Source organism: Vitis vinifera, chromosome 10, assembly GCF_030704535.1.
Source record: "Vitis vinifera cultivar Pinot Noir 40024 chromosome 10, ASM3070453v1".
Classification (NCBI taxonomy): Eukaryota; Viridiplantae; Streptophyta; class Magnoliopsida; order Vitales; family Vitaceae; genus Vitis; species Vitis vinifera.
In genome coordinates, this window is record NC_081814.1 from 16,104,252 (window position 1) to 16,127,891 (window position 23,640).

Genomic DNA, 23,640 nt, shown 5'->3' on the forward strand with positions numbered 1-23,640 from the left:
ATATTTTAATATCCTTATACGGTATTGGCAACAACTTGATATTTATGAAGAATTGGTTTGGAAGTGTCCCGAAGATGGACTCCTATACAAGAAGGTCATTGAAAAGGAACGCATCTACAAATTTTTACTTGGCCTTAATAAGAATTTAGATGAGGTACGTGGAAGAGTTCTAAGTATTAAGCCATTACCTAGTGTTAGGGAAGTTTTTTCTGAAATTCGTAGAGAGGAAAGCAGACAAAAAGTGATGTTGGGAACCTAAAATTCCTCAAAAAATCTTGAGAACTCAGCCCTAGTTTCACGAGGAACCCAATCCAACAACAACAACCACCAAACGAAGAAGAATCGTCTATGGTGCGACCATTGTAGAAAACCTGGACACACGAAAGAGACTTGCTGGCATCTACACGGTAAACCTGCTGATTGGAAACCTTCTCGGCCACAGCAAAACAAAGAAGGCCGGGGTTACACCGTTGCAGCCAAAGAAGACACATCTGGCACTATCTCAAATCTGGTCCGTTTAGCAAAGAGCAATTGGAGGCACTACAAAAAATGTTTCAACAGACTCTTCAATCAACTGGAACAACTATTGGTACCGCATCTGTAGCCCAGAAAGGTATTTTTTTCCCATGCCCTAAATGTTAGACAGGAAAATCACACTACATGGATAGTGGACTCAGGAGCTTCAGATCACATGACTGGGAATCTCATGGTTTTTCATGAATGTACTCCTTGCCATAACAATTCCTCTATTCGAATTGCCAATGGAACCCTTTCTAGGGTATTCGGCACAGGTTCAGTTATTATTTCCAAGGATATTACTCTTCACTCCGTGCTCTATGTTCCGAAATTGGATTGCAACATATTGTCTATAAGTAGACTAACATAGGATCTTAATTGTGTTACTAAATTCCTTCCTCACATGTGTGAATTTCAGGCCTTGAACTCTGGGAAGAGGATTGGCAATGTTGAGGTGCGTGTTGGACTTTACCTTATGAGAGCTGAGGAAATTTGAAGGCTACCAATGAAGACTACTTGTGTAGTTTCCTACCTTAGTACCAAGACAGATAGTGTTGTTATGTTATGGCACTACCGATTAGGTCACCCAAAATTTTCCTATCTTGAAAAACTATATCCATCATTATTCAATAAAAATTCCAAAAATTTTCAATGCGAAATATGTCAATTGTCCAAACATACTCGCAACTCCTATTCCATTCAACCATACAAACCATCTCATCCTTTTTCCTTGATTCACAGTGATGTTTGGGGGGCCTCTAGAATCAACAACATTACAGGTTCTAGATGGTTTGTCACCTTTGTTGATGACCACACTCGAGTGACTTAGGTATTCCTTATGAAGAAGAAATCAGAAGTGAGAGAAATATTTGAAAACTTCAGCAACATGGTTCAGACGCAATTTCAGGCAAAAATTCAAGTCCTTCGGACAGATAATGCTCGAGAATACTATCACAACATTCTTGGGTCATATCTTCTGGAGAATGGCATCGTACATCAAAGCTCGTGCATTGATACTCCACAGCAAAATGGAGTTGCAAAAAGGAAAAATAGACATTTGATGGAGGTTGCACGATCCCTCATGATAGCTTCAAACGTGCCTAAACAATTATGGGGTGAAGCTGTACTCACATCAACCTACTTGATCAACCGAATGCCTTCTAGGATTCTTCAATTTAAAACCCCGTGTCAAATCTTCCTCGCTGCATATCCATCCGCTCGAATAATCTCGTCTATCCCAATCAAAGTCTTTGGTTGTACTGCTTTCGTTCACATCCATAAGTCCCAACGTAGTAAACTTGATCCGACAGCCACTAAATGCATCTTTGTCGGGTACTTACCAAACCAAAAAGGATACAAGTGCTACTCTCCAACAACCAAGAAATTCTACACTTCCATGGATGTCACTTTCTTCGAAAATCAACCCTTCTACCCCAAAACTGCAATTCAAGGGGAGAACTGGTCCACAGATGAATTCCAATTTTGGGAAACCGAAATTAGCACTACTTCTCTTTTGAGTACATCACTGCCTCCTCAAACAGATAGTACTCTTTTTGTCCCCAAAAACAACTCCTTAGATGTCCCTTCTGTCACACCTGAGTTAACTACACAAGGCAGTAAAGAGGTAATAGTTTATTATAGAAAAAATTTAAAGGAAACGCTTAAGAAACCTCCTCAAAAGGAGCCCGAGGACAACACTCCACCTGAGCAGAACCAAGAATTGGACCAGGATCCAAGCAACCCAAACTCACAACTAGGTAACCCAATTTATGATCTAGATTCCAGTAATGACCTTGATGATCTTGATCAACCCATTGCTTTAAGGAAAGGTGTAAGATCCTGCACTCAGCATCCAATCAGTAATCATGTGTCCTATGGAAGGCTTTCATAGAATTTCCAAGCGTTCATCACTTCTCTTGAAGATGATCGTATCCCATCCAACATCCAAGAAGCACTTCAACAACCTGAATGGAAGACTGCTGTTCAGGAAGAAATACAAGCCTTGGAGAAAAATGGGACATGGGAAATCTCAGAATTTCCAGAGGGTAAGAGGCCTGTTGGATGCAAGTGGATATTTACCGTGAAGCACAATCCGGATGGAAATATAAACAAGTTCAAGGCTCGACTAGTAGCTAAAGGATTTACTCAATCCTATGACATTGATTATGAAGAAACATTTGCACCAATAGCAAAGCTCAACTCCATCAGAGTGTTATTTTTAGTTGCAGTAAATTTGGACTGGAATTTGCACCAACTTGATGTCAAAAATGCATTTCTCAATGGAGAACTAGAAAAGGAAGTCTACATGAAGATTCCACCTAGTATGGAAACTCCTGGAAAAATTCAGGAAAAATGTGTAAACTGAGAAAGTCCCTATACGGTCTAAAACAGTCACCTAGGGCCTGGTTTCATCGACTGACTAGAGTTGTGAAAAAACATGGGTTCATCCAATGTCAAGAAGATCACACACTGTTTATGAAGCACTCTAAGGAAGGTGAAATGACTCTGTTCATTGTCTATATTGATGATATTATAATTACCGAAGACAATGAAGAAGGGATAGGGAATCTCAAGAAGCTGCTAGCAAGAGAATTTGAAATTAAAGATCTTGGACAACTCATATACTTTCTTGGCATGGAAGTTGGTAGAACTAAGGAGGGAATTGTGGTCACGCAAAGGAAGTATGTCCTTGATCTATTTCAAGAGACTGGGATGCTAGGTTGTAAGCCAGTGGACACGCCTATGGATCCCGTTGGTAAGATTGATAAAGATAATGTCAGTCATCCAAATGATAGAGACACGTACCAGAGGTTAGTAGGAAAGTTGATCTACTTAACTCACACAAGGCCCGATATTGGTTTCGCTGTGAGCATGGTAAGCCGCTACATGAACAATCCCACTGAAAGACACATGAAAGCCGTATACAGAATTTTACAGTACCTTAAAAAGAGCCCGGGTAGAGGACTCCACTTCAAGAAAACCTCAAGTAGGGAAGTTGAGATATTCACAGAAGCTGATTGGGCAGGATCCTTGACATATCGGAGGTCGACTACTGGGTATTGTTCCTATGTGTGGGGAAACTTGGTGACTTGGAGAAGCAAGAAGCAGTCTGTAGTGGCGAGAAGCAGTGTAGAGGCAGAATTCAGGGCAATGGCTCATGGGATATGTGAAGGAATGTGGCTCCAAAGAAAACTCAAGGAACTTGGAATTATATCAAACTCCACTATGACAGTTTTGTGTGATAACAAGGCTACCATAAGTATTGCAAAGAATCCAGTTCAACACGACAGAACCAAGCACGTGGAGATAGACCGTCACTTCATCAAGGAGAAACTTGAAGGGGGAACAATCAGACTTATGTATATTCCTTCAAGTCGTCAAACAACAGACATTCTAACAAGGGCACTTCCAAAGGCCACCTACGAAAACATGAAAAGCAAGTTGGGAATGCTAGACATCTACTACCCAACTTGAGGGGGAGTGTGGAAATATGGGATTATGATTTGTAATTAAGTGCCAAGATTAGAGGGATTGTGTTAGGATATTTTCTATTTTTATGGATGAGAGAATCTCTCCTAATTAGTTATTGTTTCCTTAGAGATAGTGATTGTGCATATTATATGGCTTAGATTAGGAATCTCACTTGTATATATATAGGTCACTTTGTATTCAGTTTTAACACAGAAAAAAGAAGAATATTTGCTTCAATTTTTATATTTCAAAAATAGTCTAATAGTCTCAACATTCAATACAAATAAATTTTTTCTTCAATTCTCATGAATTAAATTATCAACCAATGATCATTTTTTTTTCCTACCAGCATTATTTTCATTAACATCAACAAAAAAATTCATAAAATCATAAGGGAAATAAAATTTAAAAAAACACTTATTTATGATATCACATCCAAGCATCACAAATAATATAAGTTGATTTATTAACTTTGAAATTAAACTCCATAGCTACGTTCTTTGCGCTAAATAGAATATCATTCTAAAATTTGATGTGAAATGAATCATGTTTAGCGCATGTAGGGTTCACTTTTCCTAGTAGACCTATAACTCTTGGTTTTTTTTTTTTTGTCCATTTGTTTTTTCTCACCATGCTCCATCTAGCGTCCACATCTATTTTTTTCTTTTTTGTTTTCCTTTATTCTTTTCATGTACAACGACTCCCACTTATATATTTTTTAACTTTTGTTTTTTTATTTTTTATATATATTTGTTTCCTTTTTCTTTATTTTTATTTTTATTTTTATTTATTACTTTTATTCTTTGTTTGTGTTTCAAACTATTACATTTTAAAATTTTTTAATTAAATTTCTCATTTTTCAATAAGATTTAACTTTTAATAACACTAAACTATATACTTATATTTTTATAACATAATTAATTCTCCAAAATCAAAATTATTAATTCTAACAATAAGTAAAGTTTATCTAACTTCCTAATAAACTTTTTGTAGTAAGGTTGATATGCCATTCATTCAACTCATTCATTTGATCACTAAAATTCTTTGATTTTTTCAATCCAAATTTAACAAATGTTTCTTAATTGTATCTTTCTTACTTTTCAATCCTCGTTTCGTTAGAAAATTTTCAAACTAAAAAATTCCATATGATTTAAAATACCCGGATTCACTACAAAAAATATCGCTTTTGGCCATGAATTTTTTTGCCATAAACTAAATTTTGTGGCAAAATGCCGCTTTTAGCCATAGATTTCATTTTCGTTGCTAAAAATATGACTTGAATAATTCTTACCGAATGTATGATATTTTACTATGAACTCATCTTTCTTCCACAAAATTATTCATGGTAAAACATTACTTGTTGCTACGAAATTACTTTTTATTGCTAAAAATATGGCAGGAATAATTCATCTTTTTGCCTCAAAATTATTTGTGAAAAAATATCACTTTTAGTAATGAATTTACATTTCGTTTTTAAAACTATGGTAAAAATAATTTTCTCATTGTATGTGTCATTTTGCTACGAATTTTACTTTTTAGTATGAAATTATTTATAACAAAAAAATGTAAGGAATGACTTACAAATTTCAATTTTTGTTCAAATTTTTTTTCACAATCTAATTTGAGGTAGAAAATTATTTTTTATTTTAATTATATATGCACCACTTTTTATATAATAAATTAAATATTAGATAGAACTATTAAATAATTAATATTTTATATTTAAGAATTTATAAAAATATTATACAAAATAGTCATTTATTATAAAAAATAGTCTTTTTTCTTAAAACATAAAAAAGTTTGATGTTGATAAAAAGTGAAAAAAAAAGGTCATTTGATATTTTTATAAGACTTTAACAATTATAATTTTGAATATATAAATAAATTTTTAAAAATTTAATAAAAGTATATAAATTTTGAAGTCCGAATTTTATTTTAAAATTTTTATGGAAAAAAATTACTTATTAATTAAAAATATAATGAATTAAATAAAATAAAATTAAGATAATAAAAAAAAATAGATTCTTAGCTTTAACATAGACATTTTCTTTTTCTTTTTTTCTTTTAATTTTTTCATTTACATAACTATTATATTTTCTTTCAAAGATTCATTTAACAAAAGTTTTGGTTTCTATTATATGTCAATCTAAATAATTATGTAATTTTTTAAAACTTTTTATTTTTCATTTTTTAAATATCATTTTTTCATGCAAAGAAGTATTGATAATTTATAAAGTTTGTTTTGAAACTTTAATTTTTTTTCCCTAAGTTTTTACTCGTTTATTGATAAGAGTATGAAAAATTATTGTAATTTGAGATTAGTATAAAGATAGAAATAATGTTGAACTAATTAAAAGTTTGTTATTCCCCTTTAAACATCAACTGATTTATAGAAGATATGGTGAAAGTCTCTTAAAAAAAATGATGATAAAGTGAAGGGTCATGAGTTCGAGTTCCAAAAGATTACAATTTAGTATAAAAATGATTAGAGGGTCAAAATGTCCTCTCCCTAGGCCTAAGATAAGTATGGAGGTGTCTAGAAATATTCTTAAATTGGTGTCCAAATAGAGCATTAAGTTGTACATAATTCCATTATTATATATTCTTTAAAAATAAAATAAATAAATAAATCATCAGCCCAAAGTGATCGATTATAGTATTATATTTGGAAAAGGATACAACTCCAGTGGTTTCCACAGAAGTAATCAGGCAGAGGATGGAATGAAAACCCTTCCATAGCGAGTCAGTAACCTCTCTTTATTGAAGGCCAAGCTACAAGCCTACAACTGTGTGGAGCTAAAGCAATGGAGGAAAAAGAAATACAAGGATGTTCCACTCTATCCCCACCTTGTAGCCCATTTTGGATAAAACAGCTACATACCAACCATCAACCAAACTCTGCTCTCCATCCAGGCAGCAACAAATGGAAGAAGCAAACTTGTAGGCTGTCCCCTGCATGCAAGATGACATTCCATATGTTAATTAATGATCAAGAAAACCACATCATAATATCACAAAGTTAGTAAGATGAGTTGTTTGATTAAACCAAAATTCATTGGCATCGTATTTGTCCCATAATGCACATGGACTCCATGTTAATATGAACCACATCATGTCTTTTTCCACCTCCAAAGCACCAAAAAAATCAACTAGAATTCACTTCAGTTTTCTTGGACCTTGGCTACATATTTTGTTTTGAGGTCTAGCATCCAAGTGAACCATGTACTACTCCCCTAGTAAAGGCTGGTCGTGTAGGCACCAGGTGGGGGTCATGCCAAGGCAGGTAGCAGACCCTCTCTCCCTCCTACCCAATCCCGCTAAATCCCGAAATCAACAAACTAAACCCAAAAATGCAAGTACCAAAATACCAGGAAAAAAAAAAAAATCTGAAACTTGAGTGGAAGAAAATCCAAATCCCTATACGAATCTGAGAAATTTTACAAAAGACTATTCTTGCATTAATTTGGGTACAAGAACATAGAATCAATCCATCGAAATGAAGAACAAAAATAAAACACATTATAATCCACCTGATCTGATTCTCATGCTAGGGTTTTTATCTTCTCTGGTCTTCTCTCATGTAATGGTAATTACAATTTTATGATGAGGAATGCTGGAATGGCATTCCCATCCCAAGCCTGAAGTTAGTAAGCCAACTATATTTCTAGTAGTATGGGGTTGCCTTCAAGTGGTAAACTCACCCATAGGTTCTCAAAAATTTACGAACCATTGAAGGCATCGCAATGTTATAATGCCCTTGTGTAACCCAAAGCAACAGATCACTTGATCTGAAATTAAGAAAGTTTTCTCCCAAATTCTTCTCCAGTGTTCCCACATATCAGTTGACCTCAATATCAAAAAGTTTATCCCTGCATATTAGTAATGTCCAATATCAAAAAAGTATATTTTAAAATAATTTATACATTTGCAGTGTATTCCATAGGTGCGTAAAGTGATAAAATGTGCCCAACAAGGACATGAAGAGTTTATGCTACTCAGAAAATTATGGTATCATTTTATATATGATTACTCCCATTGTCCATGACTTCATTTTGAAAGAGAATATATCGAGAAAATCAAAAGAGATATCCTCCCATACTTTTCCTGTGTCTATAATAAAATCATACAACATGCATCATGATGTTATTACTCATCACTTATCGGTAGATTTTTGAGAGATCAATAGCTGCAATGAAGTAAATCCAAAGACCAGAACATGACCAACTTCCCACCACCCAACAACCCCCATCCAGTACTCAATTGCAGCAGTGTGATCATAAATTATAATGATTAATTTTTTCCCCTAGAACACAAGGTATCCAACCTTTTTTCTTTCTAAATAGGAGTTTGTTTCACCTTAAGTTTCCAAAAGAGAATAACTAACCATGATTCAGTAGGCTGCCTCCCCATCAATACAATGTCCTTTTTCTTCAAAATTTGAATGGCTGCCAAAATCTGAAGTAAAAACAAATTTTGAATCCTGGAAATAAAAAAAGTTTGTTTTTCATGGTTCATGATCATAGTCAGCAGTGAGGAGAAAATAATAAAATATTAAAAGCAGACATTGCAGGGCTACTACTCACAAGATGGTTGACGTTTAATTCAAGCCTTCTTGCCGTACAGCAACACAAAACAAAGAGTAAATATACATTATTGATCAGCTTTGATTCCCCCTTCAATGATCAAAGGTGATGGAAAATGAATAATCTGGTGACCTTAGGAAAATCCAGCTTATGGGAATACAAACACACATTGCCTCTGATGAAGAGTTGCATCCAACAATGATGAGAGATCTTAAACTGAGAAAAACAAAAAGAAATTGTATGATCAAAATATGTGAATGACAATAGAAGTGAATCCATAAGAATTACTTGCATTTCAGCATGTGATGCTCCTAGATTATGTTGTATAGGGAACCTAGATTTCTTCTATGGGAATAATGGATGTATATGCAGGATGCAATGAGCTACACATTAAAGGGGGTAAACTCTTAATTAAAATCTGATAACAACGCCTTATTGACATAGATTAGGAGAGCAGGAATTTCTTCTTCTCTTGTTTGGTTAGAAATGGAGGCCTTTTTATAGTGCTTCTGAATAGTAACTCCCATGTTAATTATTCCATAATGTTGTGGAAGACTTTGGAGATGCAATGTGTCATAAAGATACAATTTCTTCTCTTTCCCTCTCATTCTGGTGGAAGCATGCACGATACATGTTAATCTCACCTTGATGAGCCTTCAGCTCTAGCCACCAAACCAAGATTCTCAAACCAATCACGAAGTGTTCAGTGGAGAAAGACCAACTCCACCACCAAGTCTATTTTGGACCCTCAAAGCCCTGCTCCTGACCCAAGCAAGAAATTTAGCATCAGGCAGCTAGCTACAACCATTTTGGAAAGAACATTCATTCCCATGACGGGAAAGAAACAACCATTCATTTCAACTGTGTATGGTATCACCTTCACCAAGAGGTAGAGTAAGAAAATCTCCTCAACAATTGCTATAGGCAAGCATCCATATTCCATGGGCCTACAAATGACCCAAGGATGTACTTAGAGATAGGCATTCTTATTCAAATGTTATAGCACTAGGGCATAGGGAGAGATGTGCAGAATGCATGTACAGAAGAGAAAATGGACCTATCCTTGGAGCCCCAAGGCAGGGTTCATTAGGTGTCATCCTAGTGCAAAACTATCTTGAAAATATAACTCCCAAGACAAGTGGGACATTGTAATTGATTGTGTCATGAAGAAGCTCACATGTCACAAGTTGAACATGTGGGGCATGTAATGATTGATTGACATGAACTTTCAAAATAAGATATTAACATTTAGGCCACGTATGCATGAGAGGGGTTCCTCATGGTGGAGCATGCCTGAACACCCTTTTGAAATCATGTTTCATTTTGAAAGTAATGATTTATTCTCAAATAGAGAATCATCCTACATGCACATGAATGACAACATATACCTCCAAACTAACAAATTCTTGTCATGGCATTTGAGTCTATTATAAAAAGAAAACAAAAAACTAACTCACAGATTCACAGTTTCTATCCCTTTTGCTGGGAAGTAGACGTCAATAAACAAAGTAAGTTTTCTTTTCCTTTATGAATCACTATTTTAAATTTTTTTTCGCAAACATGACAAGTGAGACACATCCTCCCTCCTCATAGGGAGGCAAGGGAGACATAAAGGTCATGTGGATAAGGCCTTGACAAAACTATTTCTTAACATGTAAAAAATATTGCTACTAATACGCATAATTCATAAAATAATAAGAAATAATAAACAATAAAAATATAAGATAAATAAATAATCATTTTTTCTTTCATGCATTTACTCCATGGCAAGGGTATTAGTCTGCAAGGTGGTCTTCACTTTCCCTTTTTCCATCTCTTCACTTTTTCTTTTCTTCTTTTTGGGAAGAGGAGGCCACATCACAATACGAGGTGACCCCTTCTGCAATTGAGAACACAAAGGGCAAGCCCAAGCCACCTACCAACTTGGACATGTTGCTACCTTACACTTCAAGGTGGCCTCTTTTGCCAAATTTTATTTTTCTTAAAAATTATTTTATTTTGAATAATCCCCTTGTTTATTTATTTGGTAACTATTTTCAATACCGCAATCCCTTGTGATAATCAATAATTTTTTTTTTCCCTTTACATTTAATTTTATTTAATTACTTTTTTTTTGTTAATTATTATTATTATTATTTTTTGATAGACTGTTGTTAATTATTTTTTACCATACTAATATATGTAACACAGGAGAATAGGAAATAACATATAAAGATATATTTTCATTTAAATGTCTGTAACAAAATTGCGATGAACTCTTCATGGAGGAAAACCTCAAAATTCTTTGAGCAAACTCTAAGTACAATTGTAAGTTAATTTCGTCAGTAATTTATTATTATTTTATCTTTAATTTTATGTTGAACCAAGGACGAATATATTGGTGATATATCCCCGATATATATTATATTGGAGAAGATGGATCTGATATACAAGTAAGATATATCGACTGACGGAAATATAAGATTTTATTGAAAAAAATCACCTATATATCTATGATTTCCAATAAATCAGCGATATAAGCAAAAATTGACCCTAGATGAAAAAAATCGCTGAAATTTCGGCGATATATTGGTGAAAAATCGGTGATGTCTAATGCCCAAACTTTTTAATTTTGTCCAATGGTCCAATGTTGGATCAACCCAACTAGCCAATACATGATGACTTTTTAATTTTCTCTAATGGGCCAAAAGATGGATGAAGCCCAACGACTTAATAAATGTAAATTTTTAACTTTAGTACAATAGGCCAAAGGCAGACTTAGGCCCAACCCGCCCATATATTGTGGTTAGGTGTTGTATAAGGTAGCACAAATAGAGACTATAAAGTTTTGCAATCTCTCAAAGTTTCAATGTGGGATTGTGCTCTTATTTACACAAAATGAAAAAATCTCATACAAGATAAGAACTCGAATTTAGGTGCTTATTTTTAAAATAGATAGCTTTTGCCATTAAGCCAAACTTATTTTATGGTATATATGTGCTTAGAATTGTTTATATATATGATTATTATACATGTATTTTTATATATTATAATATATTTTATAAATTAATTAAAATAAAATTATTATAAACAAGTTAATTTTCATTATCTTATAATCTATTTTGTATACTAATTAAATATAAGACAAATATAAAATCATAAATGAAATTATCAATATTTTTAAATAAAAGTTTTGTGTCAAAATATCCACCAGTATTTCCTTGATATATCCGATATATTCATAAAATCCAAGTACTGATATATCTGTGATTACCAATATTTTTATCCTTGTGTTGAACTATGTTCAAATTTTTATATTATTATCTTTGTTAATTATTATATTTATCTTTACTTTTCTTTTGCAAAAGAAAATACATATGATTTTAATGACACATATTGTATCACTATATAAGCTAGGAGGGAATAACTTGATCCTCTCATTTCATTTAATTTATTTTTGTTTAATACAAAAGGTAAAGGAGAAAAAAAATTAGTAATTGTCCCACCATGAAAAAGTGGAACAATTCTCCTTAGGTCTTATAGAAAGACCAGACCTTAATTAAAACAGTAGGTCTCCCTCGCTTAAACATGATATTGCAAAAGTTCAATTCATCGTTCACTTGACATAGTTTTAATTGTTATTTTTTCCTACATTTACAAAGATTGAACATGTCTTTTTTTATAATTTTATTTTATTAACTTTAGGTTTCTTGTCTTATCATGTCAAGAAAACCTATTGTTCACGTTATTGGAGCTTCCAAATCATGAAACATGGAAAAATACACCCATACTTAATAATTACTTATGGCAATTAATTGCCCACTATCTGTTCACGACCGCTACTAAGTCTAGGAAATATATGTTGTTGCATGTGGACAGGGATGCTATGCCTGAGATGGAAGTTCACATACCTATAGAAGATGTCACAAGTTCCATGTTAGATAGAAGGGACATGCCTATTTCCTCCTCACACTTTGCTGGAAGAGCTCAGTGAACTGAGATTTCAACTTCTTGGATTTAACCAAGGCCCACTTCAAAAAAGTGTCAACATGCTCCACTTTCCATAGAGTATTAAATATCCCATCTGTATGCCAACATATTCCAAGGTAGGCGTGAGTTCAGACCATGCAGCAATGTAAGTAATAGGGTTCCACCTAGAGTTCACAAACTTATAAGGTGCTAAGCAACTCCAACAGGATACAAGTAGGAAATAAGTATATCTTCTTTGTCCACTTGTAACATCTTCTCTGGGTATTTGAACTCTTATCTCAAGTTAGCATTCCCATGCATCAACATGTACTTCCATGACCTTCTGGTGGTCTTAAATGAATATTAGAGATTAAACTTGTAGAAGTGGTCATGAAGTCTAGATGTGTTTTTCCATTACTAGTGACTTAGAACTTGAGGCACTACTCCTTTAACATGAACATATAATATATACATTATATTATGATATAATAATATAATAACATACATACATATATATATATATATATATATATAGAGAGAGAGAGAGAGAGAGAGAGAGAGAGAGAGAGAGATTTACAAAGATAGGTAAAAAATAAAAATAAAGAAGAAGTAAAACTGCTTCAAGTGAATGATTTTTTTTTTTTTTTTTCTTTTGATAGGCACTAAAAATTGTATATATACAAAAAGGAAAGACGTATACCATTGGTCATACACAAAAAGCACAAAATGGCAAAGCCACAAAAAAGAGAAGCAAAAAACAACTCTCTCTCTCTCTCTCTAATGAGATCCCAACCAATTTACAAAATCAATCAAAGACTACTTCACATGAAAGATTTTTTTTATAGGCAACAAAAATTTATTATAAACAAAAAAGAAAGATGTACAAGAAAGGTCGTACGCAATGGGAAACAAGTAGTAAAGTCACAAAAAAGAGAACCAAAAACAACTCTCTCTCTCAATGAGATCCTAGCCAATCCACAAAATCAATAAAAAAAATTGAACCTTCTTTTATATGTATCCTAACCCAAGCTAATAGGTTACTTAGAAACAACTATTTCAATTTTTGTACAGACCGCTCGTTTCCAAACACTTCGATTTCTCTTCTTCCACAATGTCCAAAAAATGCATAGAGGAACCACTCGCTAAATGCTAAACCTTTTTCTGTTTTCTCCCTACAAAAGAGTCTTTCATGGTGAAATAGGAAGTATTTCATTTTCTTACCTTTGTCTTAAATAAAAACAAAAAAAATAAAATAAAATAATTAATGGAGTTAGGGGATTAAGTCATCCAAGTTAATTAATACAGTATTTTGTCATTAAACATATATACATCTACTTTTATAAAAGAAAATTATAAATAAATAAATAAATAAATAAATAAATAAGCAATAAGAAAAGAAATACTAGTAATAAAAAATGAGCATACTTCAACACAAAATTCCAAGTTAAAACGATAATTAATAAATTAATTAATTAATTTGCAATTCTTCTTAGAGTTTGATCAAAGAATTTTAAGGTTTTCCTCCAAAAAAAAGGTCAATGCAATTTTGTAATAAAAATTAAAGTGAAAATAAAACCTTATATATTGTTTCATTTTTTTTTTGTATATATTAATATGATAAATAATAATAATGAAATTAAATAATTTGAAAGAGAAAAAAATTATTTATTACTCATAGTATTACCATATTAAAAATAATATCTACAATAAAAAGTAAATTTATTGTAGATCCCAAAAAATAAATTAATTATATCATCCTTGCATTTAATGATGAAAATATCGGTAATCACGAATATATCGGTACTTTGATTTTACGGATATATCGGGGAAATATCAGTGGACATTTTTACACAAAATATTTTTATTTAAAAATATTGATAATTTTATTTATGATTTTATATTTGTCTTATATTTAATTAATATACAAAATAGATTATACAATAATTAAAATTAACTTATTTATAATCATTTTATTTTAATTAATTTATTAAAAATATTACAATAAATAAAAATATACGTATAATAATCATATATATAAACAATTCTAAGCACATACATACCATAAAATAAGTTGGTTTAATAGTAGAAACCATTTGTTTTAAACCTAAGTACCTAAGTTTGAGTCCTTGTCTTGTATGAGATTTCTTCATTTGTGTAAATAAGAGCACAATCTCACATCAAAACTTTGAGAGATTGTAAAGCTATATAGCCTTTATTGAAGGTGTTGCCTTATATAGCACCTAACCACAATAGATAGGCAAGTTGGGCCTACGTCTGCCTGTGGCCCATTGTACTAAAGTTAAAAATTTACATCTACTAAGTCATTAGGCTTCATCCATCTTTTGGCCCATTAGAGAAGATTAAAAAGTCATGTATAGGTTAGTTGGGTTAATCCAACACAGTCTATTGGACAAATTTAAAAAGTTTGGGCATTAGACATTACCAATTTTTTACCGATATGTCACCAAAATTTCGACGATTTTTTCCATCCAAGGCTGATTTTTTGCTTGTGTCACTAATTTATCGGAAATCACCAATATATCGTCAATATATCAGTGATTTTTTCCAATAAAATCCGATATTCCCGTCAATTGATATATCTTACCTATATATCGGCGATATATCACTAATATATCCTAATATTTTCGTCCTTGCTTGTACTAAACAATTTGTTTTTTATTGTAGTATATTTATAACTTCATGTTCTAAGAGATACAGTAAAACCCCTATAAAATAATACTTTTGGGACCAAGAGAAATTATTATCTTAATGGGATTATTGATTTATTAATAAATGAATAACTTATTAATTTATCGATAAATGAATATTTATTAATTTAAAAAGAGTATTATATTTCTACTATAGAATACTTGTACATGTATAACTATTAAATCTAAAAACAATGAATGCAGTAGAAAGTTAATACATAGAACTAAGAGATGCTAAAAAAATAAAAGATGGTTATTGATTGCAAAACTAAAAAGACTCCTAAAAAAGAAGAGATATGGCATCAAACCTTAATGCCCTAAAAGATTAAGAAGTTTCAAATATGTGATGAGTCCGAGGAGTGAATCGAGAAAAATAGAAATGATAAAAAATTACTCAATACTATATTATAGAACTTATTATGAAATTCTATTTGCTATATTATGTATTTCATCAACAATTAATGTATATTTTCTTAGGCCCATAAGGATCTCTAAAAATATTATTATCTTATGCATTTAGCGAAGTTATTAATTTAGTAAACTAGCTCAAGTTAGGACCAAAAGATTTTACTATTTAAGCAAGGTTACTAATTTATCAAACATTCATTTATCAAGGTTTTATTGTAAAATAACAATAACAATAACAATAACAATAATAATAATAATAATAATAATAATAACAACAACAACAACAACAATAAAAATAATTATAAACATATCTTAAATAATTCTTATAATTTATTACTTGTTTATTTTAGTATTCTGTCCACCAAATTAATTATGTCAATATTTTTCAATAGCATGTTAATAAATTGTTTTATTAAGGCCCCATTCACATGAATACAAGGAGCTTCAAGTCTCCATTGTTGCACAATTAGGAGGATTTGGTTCGCTTATGATGTTTAGGACAAATATTTAAAATAAGTATGTATAAAAGAAAACAAAACTTACTTCTGGAATTGAACTTAGTACATGCACTTTGGAGCAAAAACAACAAAAATGATAAAAATGGTGAATTTCTGAGTTAGGTCTTTTTCCTTTTTATGGTTGGCCCAAATGTTATGAGAAGCATTATCTCTTCAAGTTGATATCGTGTGATAAAGCACATAGTACTATCATGCACCTATGAGATTATTCTCTGATTGAGGATAACTTATGAGTTCCAAAATGCAGCATGACTTCTAAAAGTGTGCAAGCACACTCTTACCATTATGGAACCCCACTCACATAAGGGACAAAATGTTGATTTCTCAATCTGGCTCAATCATTTCATGTCACGTATTCAACTTATAACATGTTAGCTCCATTATAGGAAAAAAAAAAAATTAATGTTTTCTTCAAAATGGTCATGAACTAAATAATCTCCTATATCCCTTTGAAGGTGTCACCCTTGATACAACATTTTGATGCTAAAATGTTTACCCAAGTGAGCAAGGATTGGGAAATCTGAAATGGATTTATCGTATCTCGGTGGTGCAGTTGGCCTTCCCACCACAAAGTACTTTGGGATTAGTTTGAGTGTATTGTTTTGGTGGTTAAAGATGAAGGCTCATCCAGTGAGAGTGAGATTGACATACATTAGGCCACTTTGTCAACCTTGCCTAAACTAGAAGGAGAGAGAGGCGGGACCATTGTGCCTTCATGACACATCATCTCCTGAGGGTTCCCACTTCATCATGGAATTATTAATTTGAGAGTTATTATTTTAGAGAATTATAAAAAGGCTTTATTTTTTTTTTCCAAACAAGAGTAAGAATTTCTTGTTGTCCTAAAATCTTCTCCTTAATTCTACTATTACTATCTCTAAACCCTCTACTTCCCACCCTGCTCTACTCTCCCCTAGAACTCTTGACATCTCACTGTTCTGTGGCTGACTTCCCACAATTAAGAATCTCACATAGACATTTTCAGGGGCTCCATATTTCTTAAAATCCCACTATGACCTTAGCAACAAAGAAAGGAAAATCAAGAAGAGAAAGAGAAGGAAATAGAGAAAAACCTTGGAGTTACATTAAAGCCTTTTACAAAACCTAAAAACTCAAGGAAATCATACAACAAAAAGGAAATAAACCTATAACATATAGTAGCCTACTAGAAGTATATTTCTTTTCCTAGAACTTGTTAATTTTCCAAACAACTCCCCTTCCCTACCACTCTCCCCACCCCCTATCATTGTACTCCCTTAATTCAAGGCCCTGCTATCATTATAGCATACTTGTTCCACCCAAAGTCTACCATCAGCATTTAGATTGTGTGAAAAAACTTCATTATTTCAGGAAAATGGAGATCACATTTTTTTTCCTTTCTGGTTATGCAAAGGACACTAGTACAGCAACAAGATTGATTGCCATTATTATGATCAACAGTATCACCAAAAAAAAAAGAGTGACATTCTAACAATGTTCATAATGCATCCTTCAGGAAAACAAGAACTTGAATTGAGAACATAAATATTTCATCAAAATTTTAAGTCCATTAAATCAGTCAGACCTCTCTTGCAGAAAATTTAATAAAGGTAGAATTTAGAACATAAATATTTCATATAAATTTTATGTCCACTAAATTATTAGTACCTCTCTCGCAGAAAATTTAATAAAGGTACAAAAGATAATAAACAAGAAATAATAAATAATTGCATACCACCTAGCGTTAACCAAAGAATGTCAGGGTTGATTTTCCTTCTGTTTCCTGTACTGAGCAAGGTGTTTATGATACTCTTCTAGCTCATTCTCCAATTTCTCAATAAACTGACTTGTATGCTCCAGGGACTGCTCATACCTATACTTTTCCAAAGCCTACAATTTTGAAAATGAAAATTATTTCCAGCTCATGTATCTGTGATAATTACGATATTTTAAAAAATTAAGCCATTTTCTGAACAAAGCAACAGGCCATGGTCCAACAGTTTCACCTTTGGGTTAATGATTTGTCTCAAGGAATGAAAAAAGTATACATGTCAGTTAAAGGAAAATGCATTTAAATAACTTTTTATAGGAATAAACATATAAATACAAAGAAAAAATATCAAGTTTTCTTCTAGAAAAATATACTGAAATAAATTTCCATAAGAACAAATAAAATAATAAAATGATAAGGTTCTTTTCTAATAACTTGCTTTCTGCTTCTTTAGTAACCCACCATATTAGGTTCTCACATCCTTCAAATGATCAATGTTCCTCAGGATCCACTTATACAAAATAATCTTTTTCTATTACTTTCTAGAACTTAAATAAATTTGCATCCATCTCCCATGATATGTTGAAAAATGTTACACATGCAATTTTACACCCAGTTCCAACATAGCTCCAGACAAAATAAGTTGGAATATAACTCAAAGAATCCAAGAAATATTAGGCTCAACATAAGGATAACAAAAATGCAACAGCCTTAAAATATGAATAAGACCCTTATTTTATTTTCCATTAAGTCAAAAAGGCTTGAACCATTCAGCACTATAAATATGCATTTTTAGATGGAAATATAACCTTAAGGTCATCATATGTCCAAAACCTTTGGAGAATAAATCTGAGATCTATCATTCATTACACATGCTATCATTACCCAAAATGCAGTAAAAAGAAGAGTAGTTAAATTTTTGTCCAAGAATATTGTTCAGAAATTAAATTGAAAAGCAACAAATTAAGCCTTGAAACATAACCAGACCACAAAAATAAAGATTTTTCAAGTCTCAGTAATATGCAACAGAATTAGGTGTAAAGTATGGGATGATGTTCAAAGTCTCGAGGGACATAGCATATTGGGATATTGCCCCTGAGCAATTCAAGTTAATTAGATGCGAGTTGAAGTAGATGAAACTTTTGGGATCACACAATTATCATTTGTTTCATGTTCACCTTGGAGATTTCATCAAGACATCTCAGCATCTGTTGAAATCTCTCAGCATAAAGAACCACTACCTCTTTATCTGATTTTCACACTTTTCTTAAAACTTCCAACTCCAAAATTCCTCTTCTTTTATTCAAAATTCCCCTCTGGATGTAGATGCCAAATGATGAATGAGGTTACATCATCATAATAAATTTTATTTTTCTACATTTTTAATTTCTGAAATTTTTGAAATTTCATGCATTAATAAGTTTACAATATCAACGTGTTGTATGCTAATGAATATAGATTCCAATCCCAAATTGTATAATAGTATAGCAACCATTATGGTAGAGTCTATGAAGGCATTTGGATAACACTCTATGTGGTCTCTGAGATAACACCCCAAATTTCCATCTAGCCCAACTCCCCAAAGAACATTCATTAAATTTAAGTGTTAACTATCTTGGGGAGAAAGCACCTAGGCTGCTGACGACCCAGCCCAAGACCTACTATCTCTACATACTGACATAAATCTCACATAAGCCTTCTATCATAAATGTCTCTAAACTTTGAGGAAGCCAGCCCCCACAAAAAGAAAAAATGAAGTGAAAAAGTTTCCCACAAGGAAACTGTCAACATCTTGTCTTCAAAAATCCTTATATCCCTCTCCAACTGAATAATAGATGGTAGCAGGCCTAGCCTGCCAAATCACTCTACCTCTTGGACTACTCCTAAAACCTCTTAAAACAATGTGTCAAATCCGAAACACTTATAAAAGGAGCCCAACAAAAAACCATCAATGCAAGGAGATTATTTCATAACTCCAATGCCATAGGGCAATGAAAGAAAGATGATCCACTGGCTCACTGCAGTCAGAGAAAAGGAGACACCACTCAGGACAAAAGTCAGAAAGGACCTCTTCATCAGTAAGAAGTTATAGGCATTAACGCTTTTACCTGTCATTGACCATGGGAAGGCTCTGGCTTGTGATGAATAGATTTTGAATTTCCAAATGAACTTGTCTCCTCTTAAGCCTTTTAACCAAAGGCCACAGAGATGATAGTCACTGTCCACTAATGTCAACAGCTTATGTTTTGGCACTTCGTTTTTAAACAGCTTTTACCCATAAGGTCCATAACTCATGCAAACTCCAAAACCATTCTCCAACTACACACACCTTAAAAACCTAGAGGGTTGGCTCAAGTGGTAAAGGATTAGGGAGGGTTTGTGGGAGGTTACAAGTTCAAGTCCCAATGGGGACAAAGATTTACCTATCAAAGGAAAAAACTTCAACACCTCAAAACCTTGAAATTTCTCTAACCTTGGTCCACTGAACATGATTGTAAAAAGCATTATTCTGAGTGCTTAAGTGTTATCCTACATTAGAACATCTACATGTCATTATAAGTCCAAAACTCATATATATAAGCAGGTAAACTAAGCGGAAACTACTACTACTACTACTACTATTACTACTATTTGCTTGTCAAGAAAAGGGAAAACCCAGCTGTTACCACTTCATTGTTTAACATAAACACTTGGATTCAGAGTATGATCAAAAGGAAAGCTAAAATTACCTTGCTTTTGGAAAGGGTATCAGGGGGTGACATAACTTGTGGCTGTACATAGTTCTTTCCTCGGTAGAATATTATGGTGTTGTTAGGCTTTATGTCGATCATGATGCCTTTGCTCAGCCGGGCAAGCTCTTCAGCATATTCATAAACCTGCCCAACCTTGCAAGGTTTGCAGATAACCTTTACAGTCTCATGCTTCTTCCAATGGAGATGCATGTTGAGAACAACACCCCCAAAAACGCCTCGCCTCCCAACTGGAACATAATTCTTCTTTTTCTCACCAGTACGCTTTAGGTAAAATTTCTCTTCCTCGGTCAGAATTTCAGGATCATATGCTTCAGTGGGGGCTTTAGGAATATCAAATTTCCTCAGCTTCTCAATCAACCATTCTTCCTTTCTTTTAGCCTGAAGAAAGATTAAAATGTTAGTAAAGTTTAGTGGTTTGTGCATTAGAATAACTTTCACTTCTCTAAGACAAATGCTAAATTACCCCAGACCTTTCCACATGATAAACAAACATTCCCATATTCTATGTGTTAATGTTATATTTGGTCCCTAGCAAATACTAAGGAAAGAAAAAAAAAATGTCAAAGAAAATAATTTTCTCATGTTTGGTTCTACTAAGGAAAATATCAAATAAAATAAAATATAATTAAAAGTAGTTACAAACTAATGCATTTTCAAATTATTTAATCTTTATATGAAAGAATTGAACCAAGTGAATTGAGTTTAAAGTAACATATAAAAATAATTTATTGATTTTAAATCTATTTTTTATTTTCCTTCACTTTTTCTTTCCTTCTAAATTTTCTCTATTTTCTTTTCCTCACATTTTCCCTCAAATTTTCTAGGAACCAAACATAACCTAAATTTTTTCATTCAGTTCCACTCTGTTTTCCAATGATCAAAGATTCATAAAGAAAACATTGCATTTTTCCCAGTAAAGAAATTACAAGGAAAACCACCATTACAAACAACCAGTGGATCTGCTATAAGACTAGATTTAATCCTCAACAGGTATATGAGAAAACCAGACCACCTGTTTTTCCAGTATCTGAAGTTTTGAAAAAGGTTGGACAGTATAGACAAGCTTTTGCAGCAATGATTATGCATGCCTTGGTGCTACCATATATGTGATGTGTGCAAGAATTCCCATACAAATGTGGGTCACCCATCATGATCCAAAAACAATATAGGGATCAAATGAGAGCTCTTAAAATTAGAATCAGTAAATTGAGGCATTGTCAGCAATTCTTAATGACTGGAGATAATATAGTTGTATCAGTCTGAACTCTTCTGCAATGTTCGTATAAAGGCTGCCTAGATAAGATTGTGATATAAAATTTAAAGAACAAGAATAAAAGGTGAAAATCTTTAAAATGCAATAGAAAGACTCAAAAGGCAACAAACCTTTTCAAGTTTGTACCGAATCCTAACTTCTGGATTCGGAGATGTCATCTTCTTTTTTGCCTTTAGTCTGTAGAACCTGAGTTCATTCAATTTGGCTTTCCTAGACATTTTAACTCGTCTCATTTTCTTCTTCCCTTTCTTTGAGGTCCCAGTTTTACCAGGCAGCTCACCAATATTAAATCTGACAACATCACTGTCCGGCTTCAGTTCAATGGATGTATTGCTCATGTACCTAGCTCGTGCCCATTTTGAAAGAGCATCACCACACCCAACCATGTTGGACCCATGCCACAACAAAGTATTGCATGGAGACCATACACACTCCCCTGCAGCTACCTTGTAGCTTCTTGGGTGCATTTGCATGACATGAGATAGCATAAAGGTCGAGGAATTGGTCGCGGCTTTATATAATGATGAGAGTTTTGACACATTTTTAACTAGAAAGCAGCACCCAGCTAAAGAATGCCTGCATAGACAACAGATATCACATATCTCCCAAGAGCTCTGAAATCAAAAAGGGGCTTTATGAAAGGTACGGCCACAACATTTCAGTAGAATGATAACAAACCCATCATTCATTTACAAAAAAATCCCAAAAATTAGTGTCCTGTGGGGAAAACAAGATTCCAATTTCACAAAATTTCTACCAGAAACCAAACCCATTTAGGCTTATGCTGAAATCCCATCTCAATTCCAATGTAAAAACCTACTCTTAATTCCAAATATGATGAAATGGCAATAAAAAAACAAAGATATATCTCAAGCCTAACCATTTACCAATGCCGAAAATTCTTTTCCCTTATAGTCTAAATCCAAGCACAACCCATTATTATCATGTAAAAGAAAAACCATTATCATGAAACATCCTAATACGTTCAATTTTCACAGGAACGAACTGGGCAAAGTTGGAGAAATTATTAAAAGAAAAAAAAGAAAGTAGGGGTGGGGGGCTACGAAGAAGAAGAAGCAGTGATAGAAATCTGGGAGGAGACATGGAAAGAAGAGAGGGAGAGAGGGTACCTGTACATTTAGGAGACAGAGGTTGAGGAGAAAGGCCGCGGAGGAAGGTTACGGTGTTTCAATTTTCAAAGGCTGCTTCACTCTTTTTGGCTTGAGGGCCTTTTTCGGTGTTTTGGGGCGTGGGTTGGGCCTCTTCTCTCCTCTCTCAATCCTCTTTATGTCGAACCTTTCCAAAAGCAGTCCATCTCTTCGATAAATTAAGGCGTGTTTGTCAACTATTTTCGAATCTAGAGAAAAAAAAAAGGACATATTTATTTTTTATTTTTTATTTTTAAAAGTAAAAAATACAATATTTTTAAATAATATCTTTTTAATTAATTTTATTTGATTTTTAAAATAAAAAATAAAAAATAATGATATAGACATGTGTGAAATAATTAAAAATAAAATATTAGATATAAAAATTATTATAAAGTTTTCAAATAAATTTTTATTTTATAAAATATTTGAGAATTATTTTAAAATTTTATTTTCAAAAATTACTTTTTAGAACTATTTTTAAAACAGTAATCAAATAGGATCTTAATTCTTCTTTTTTCCTAAGAACAACGGGGAAATTTTTTTGAAAAATCGTTCAAAACA

The 23,640-nt window shown here is 32.7% G+C and overlaps 2 protein-coding genes across 11 annotated transcripts; one reads left to right on the plus strand and one right to left on the minus strand.

Moving 5' to 3' along the window:
* The first annotated feature begins 3,015 nt into the window (after window positions 1-3,015).
* Window positions 3,016-3,990, plus strand: LOC109123285 (uncharacterized mitochondrial protein AtMg00810). The gene has a single exon (XM_019222547.1). The coding sequence runs from the start codon at window positions 3,016-3,018 to the stop codon at window positions 3,988-3,990; it is 975 nt and encodes a 324-aa protein (XP_019078092.1).
* A 2,630-nt stretch (window positions 3,991-6,620) lies between these two features.
* On the minus strand, window positions 6,621-23,191 carry LOC100252943 (uncharacterized CRM domain-containing protein At3g25440, chloroplastic). Of its 10 annotated transcripts, none has more exons than XR_002030950.2 (9): window positions 23,059-23,191; window positions 22,039-22,504; window positions 20,632-21,033; window positions 17,867-18,021; window positions 9,448-9,517; window positions 9,215-9,332; window positions 8,571-8,786; window positions 8,372-8,467; window positions 6,621-6,939 (listed from the first exon to the last, which is right to left on the minus strand). XR_002030950.2 is itself a non-coding variant. In XM_059740288.1 (4 exons), the coding sequence occupies exons 1-4, from the start codon at window positions 23,064-23,066 to the stop codon at window positions 17,890-17,892; spliced, it is 1,008 nt and encodes a 335-aa protein (XP_059596271.1). In that variant the 5' UTR covers window positions 23,067-23,191; the 3' UTR covers window positions 17,707-17,889. The 10 variants fall into 10 exon arrangements, 1 of the variants encoding a protein (XP_059596271.1); XR_002030953.2 differs by lacking the exon at window positions 9,448-9,517 and adding an exon at window positions 12,461-12,633; XR_002030954.2 differs by lacking the exon at window positions 9,448-9,517 and having other exon boundaries at window positions 17,870-18,021.
* Between the last annotated feature and the right edge of the window lie 449 nt (window positions 23,192-23,640).

What these genes read in the sequence shown, in the direction of transcription:
- LOC109123285 (XM_019222547.1), top strand. Translation starts at nt 3,016, where the DNA reads ATGACTCTGTTCATTGTCTATATTGATGATATTATAATTACCGAAGAC.
- LOC100252943 (XM_059740288.1), bottom strand. An exon ending in TTCGGTACAAACTTGAAAAG is followed by an intron (nt 21,034 to 22,038) that starts GTTTGTTGCCTT and finishes ATCTTTCTTCAG; the next exon opens with GCTAAAAGAAAGGAAGAATG. An exon ending in ATACCCTTTCCAAAAGCAAG is followed by an intron (nt 18,022 to 20,631) that starts GTAATTTTAGCT and finishes TCAAAATTGTAG; the next exon opens with GCTTTGGAAAAGTATAGGTA.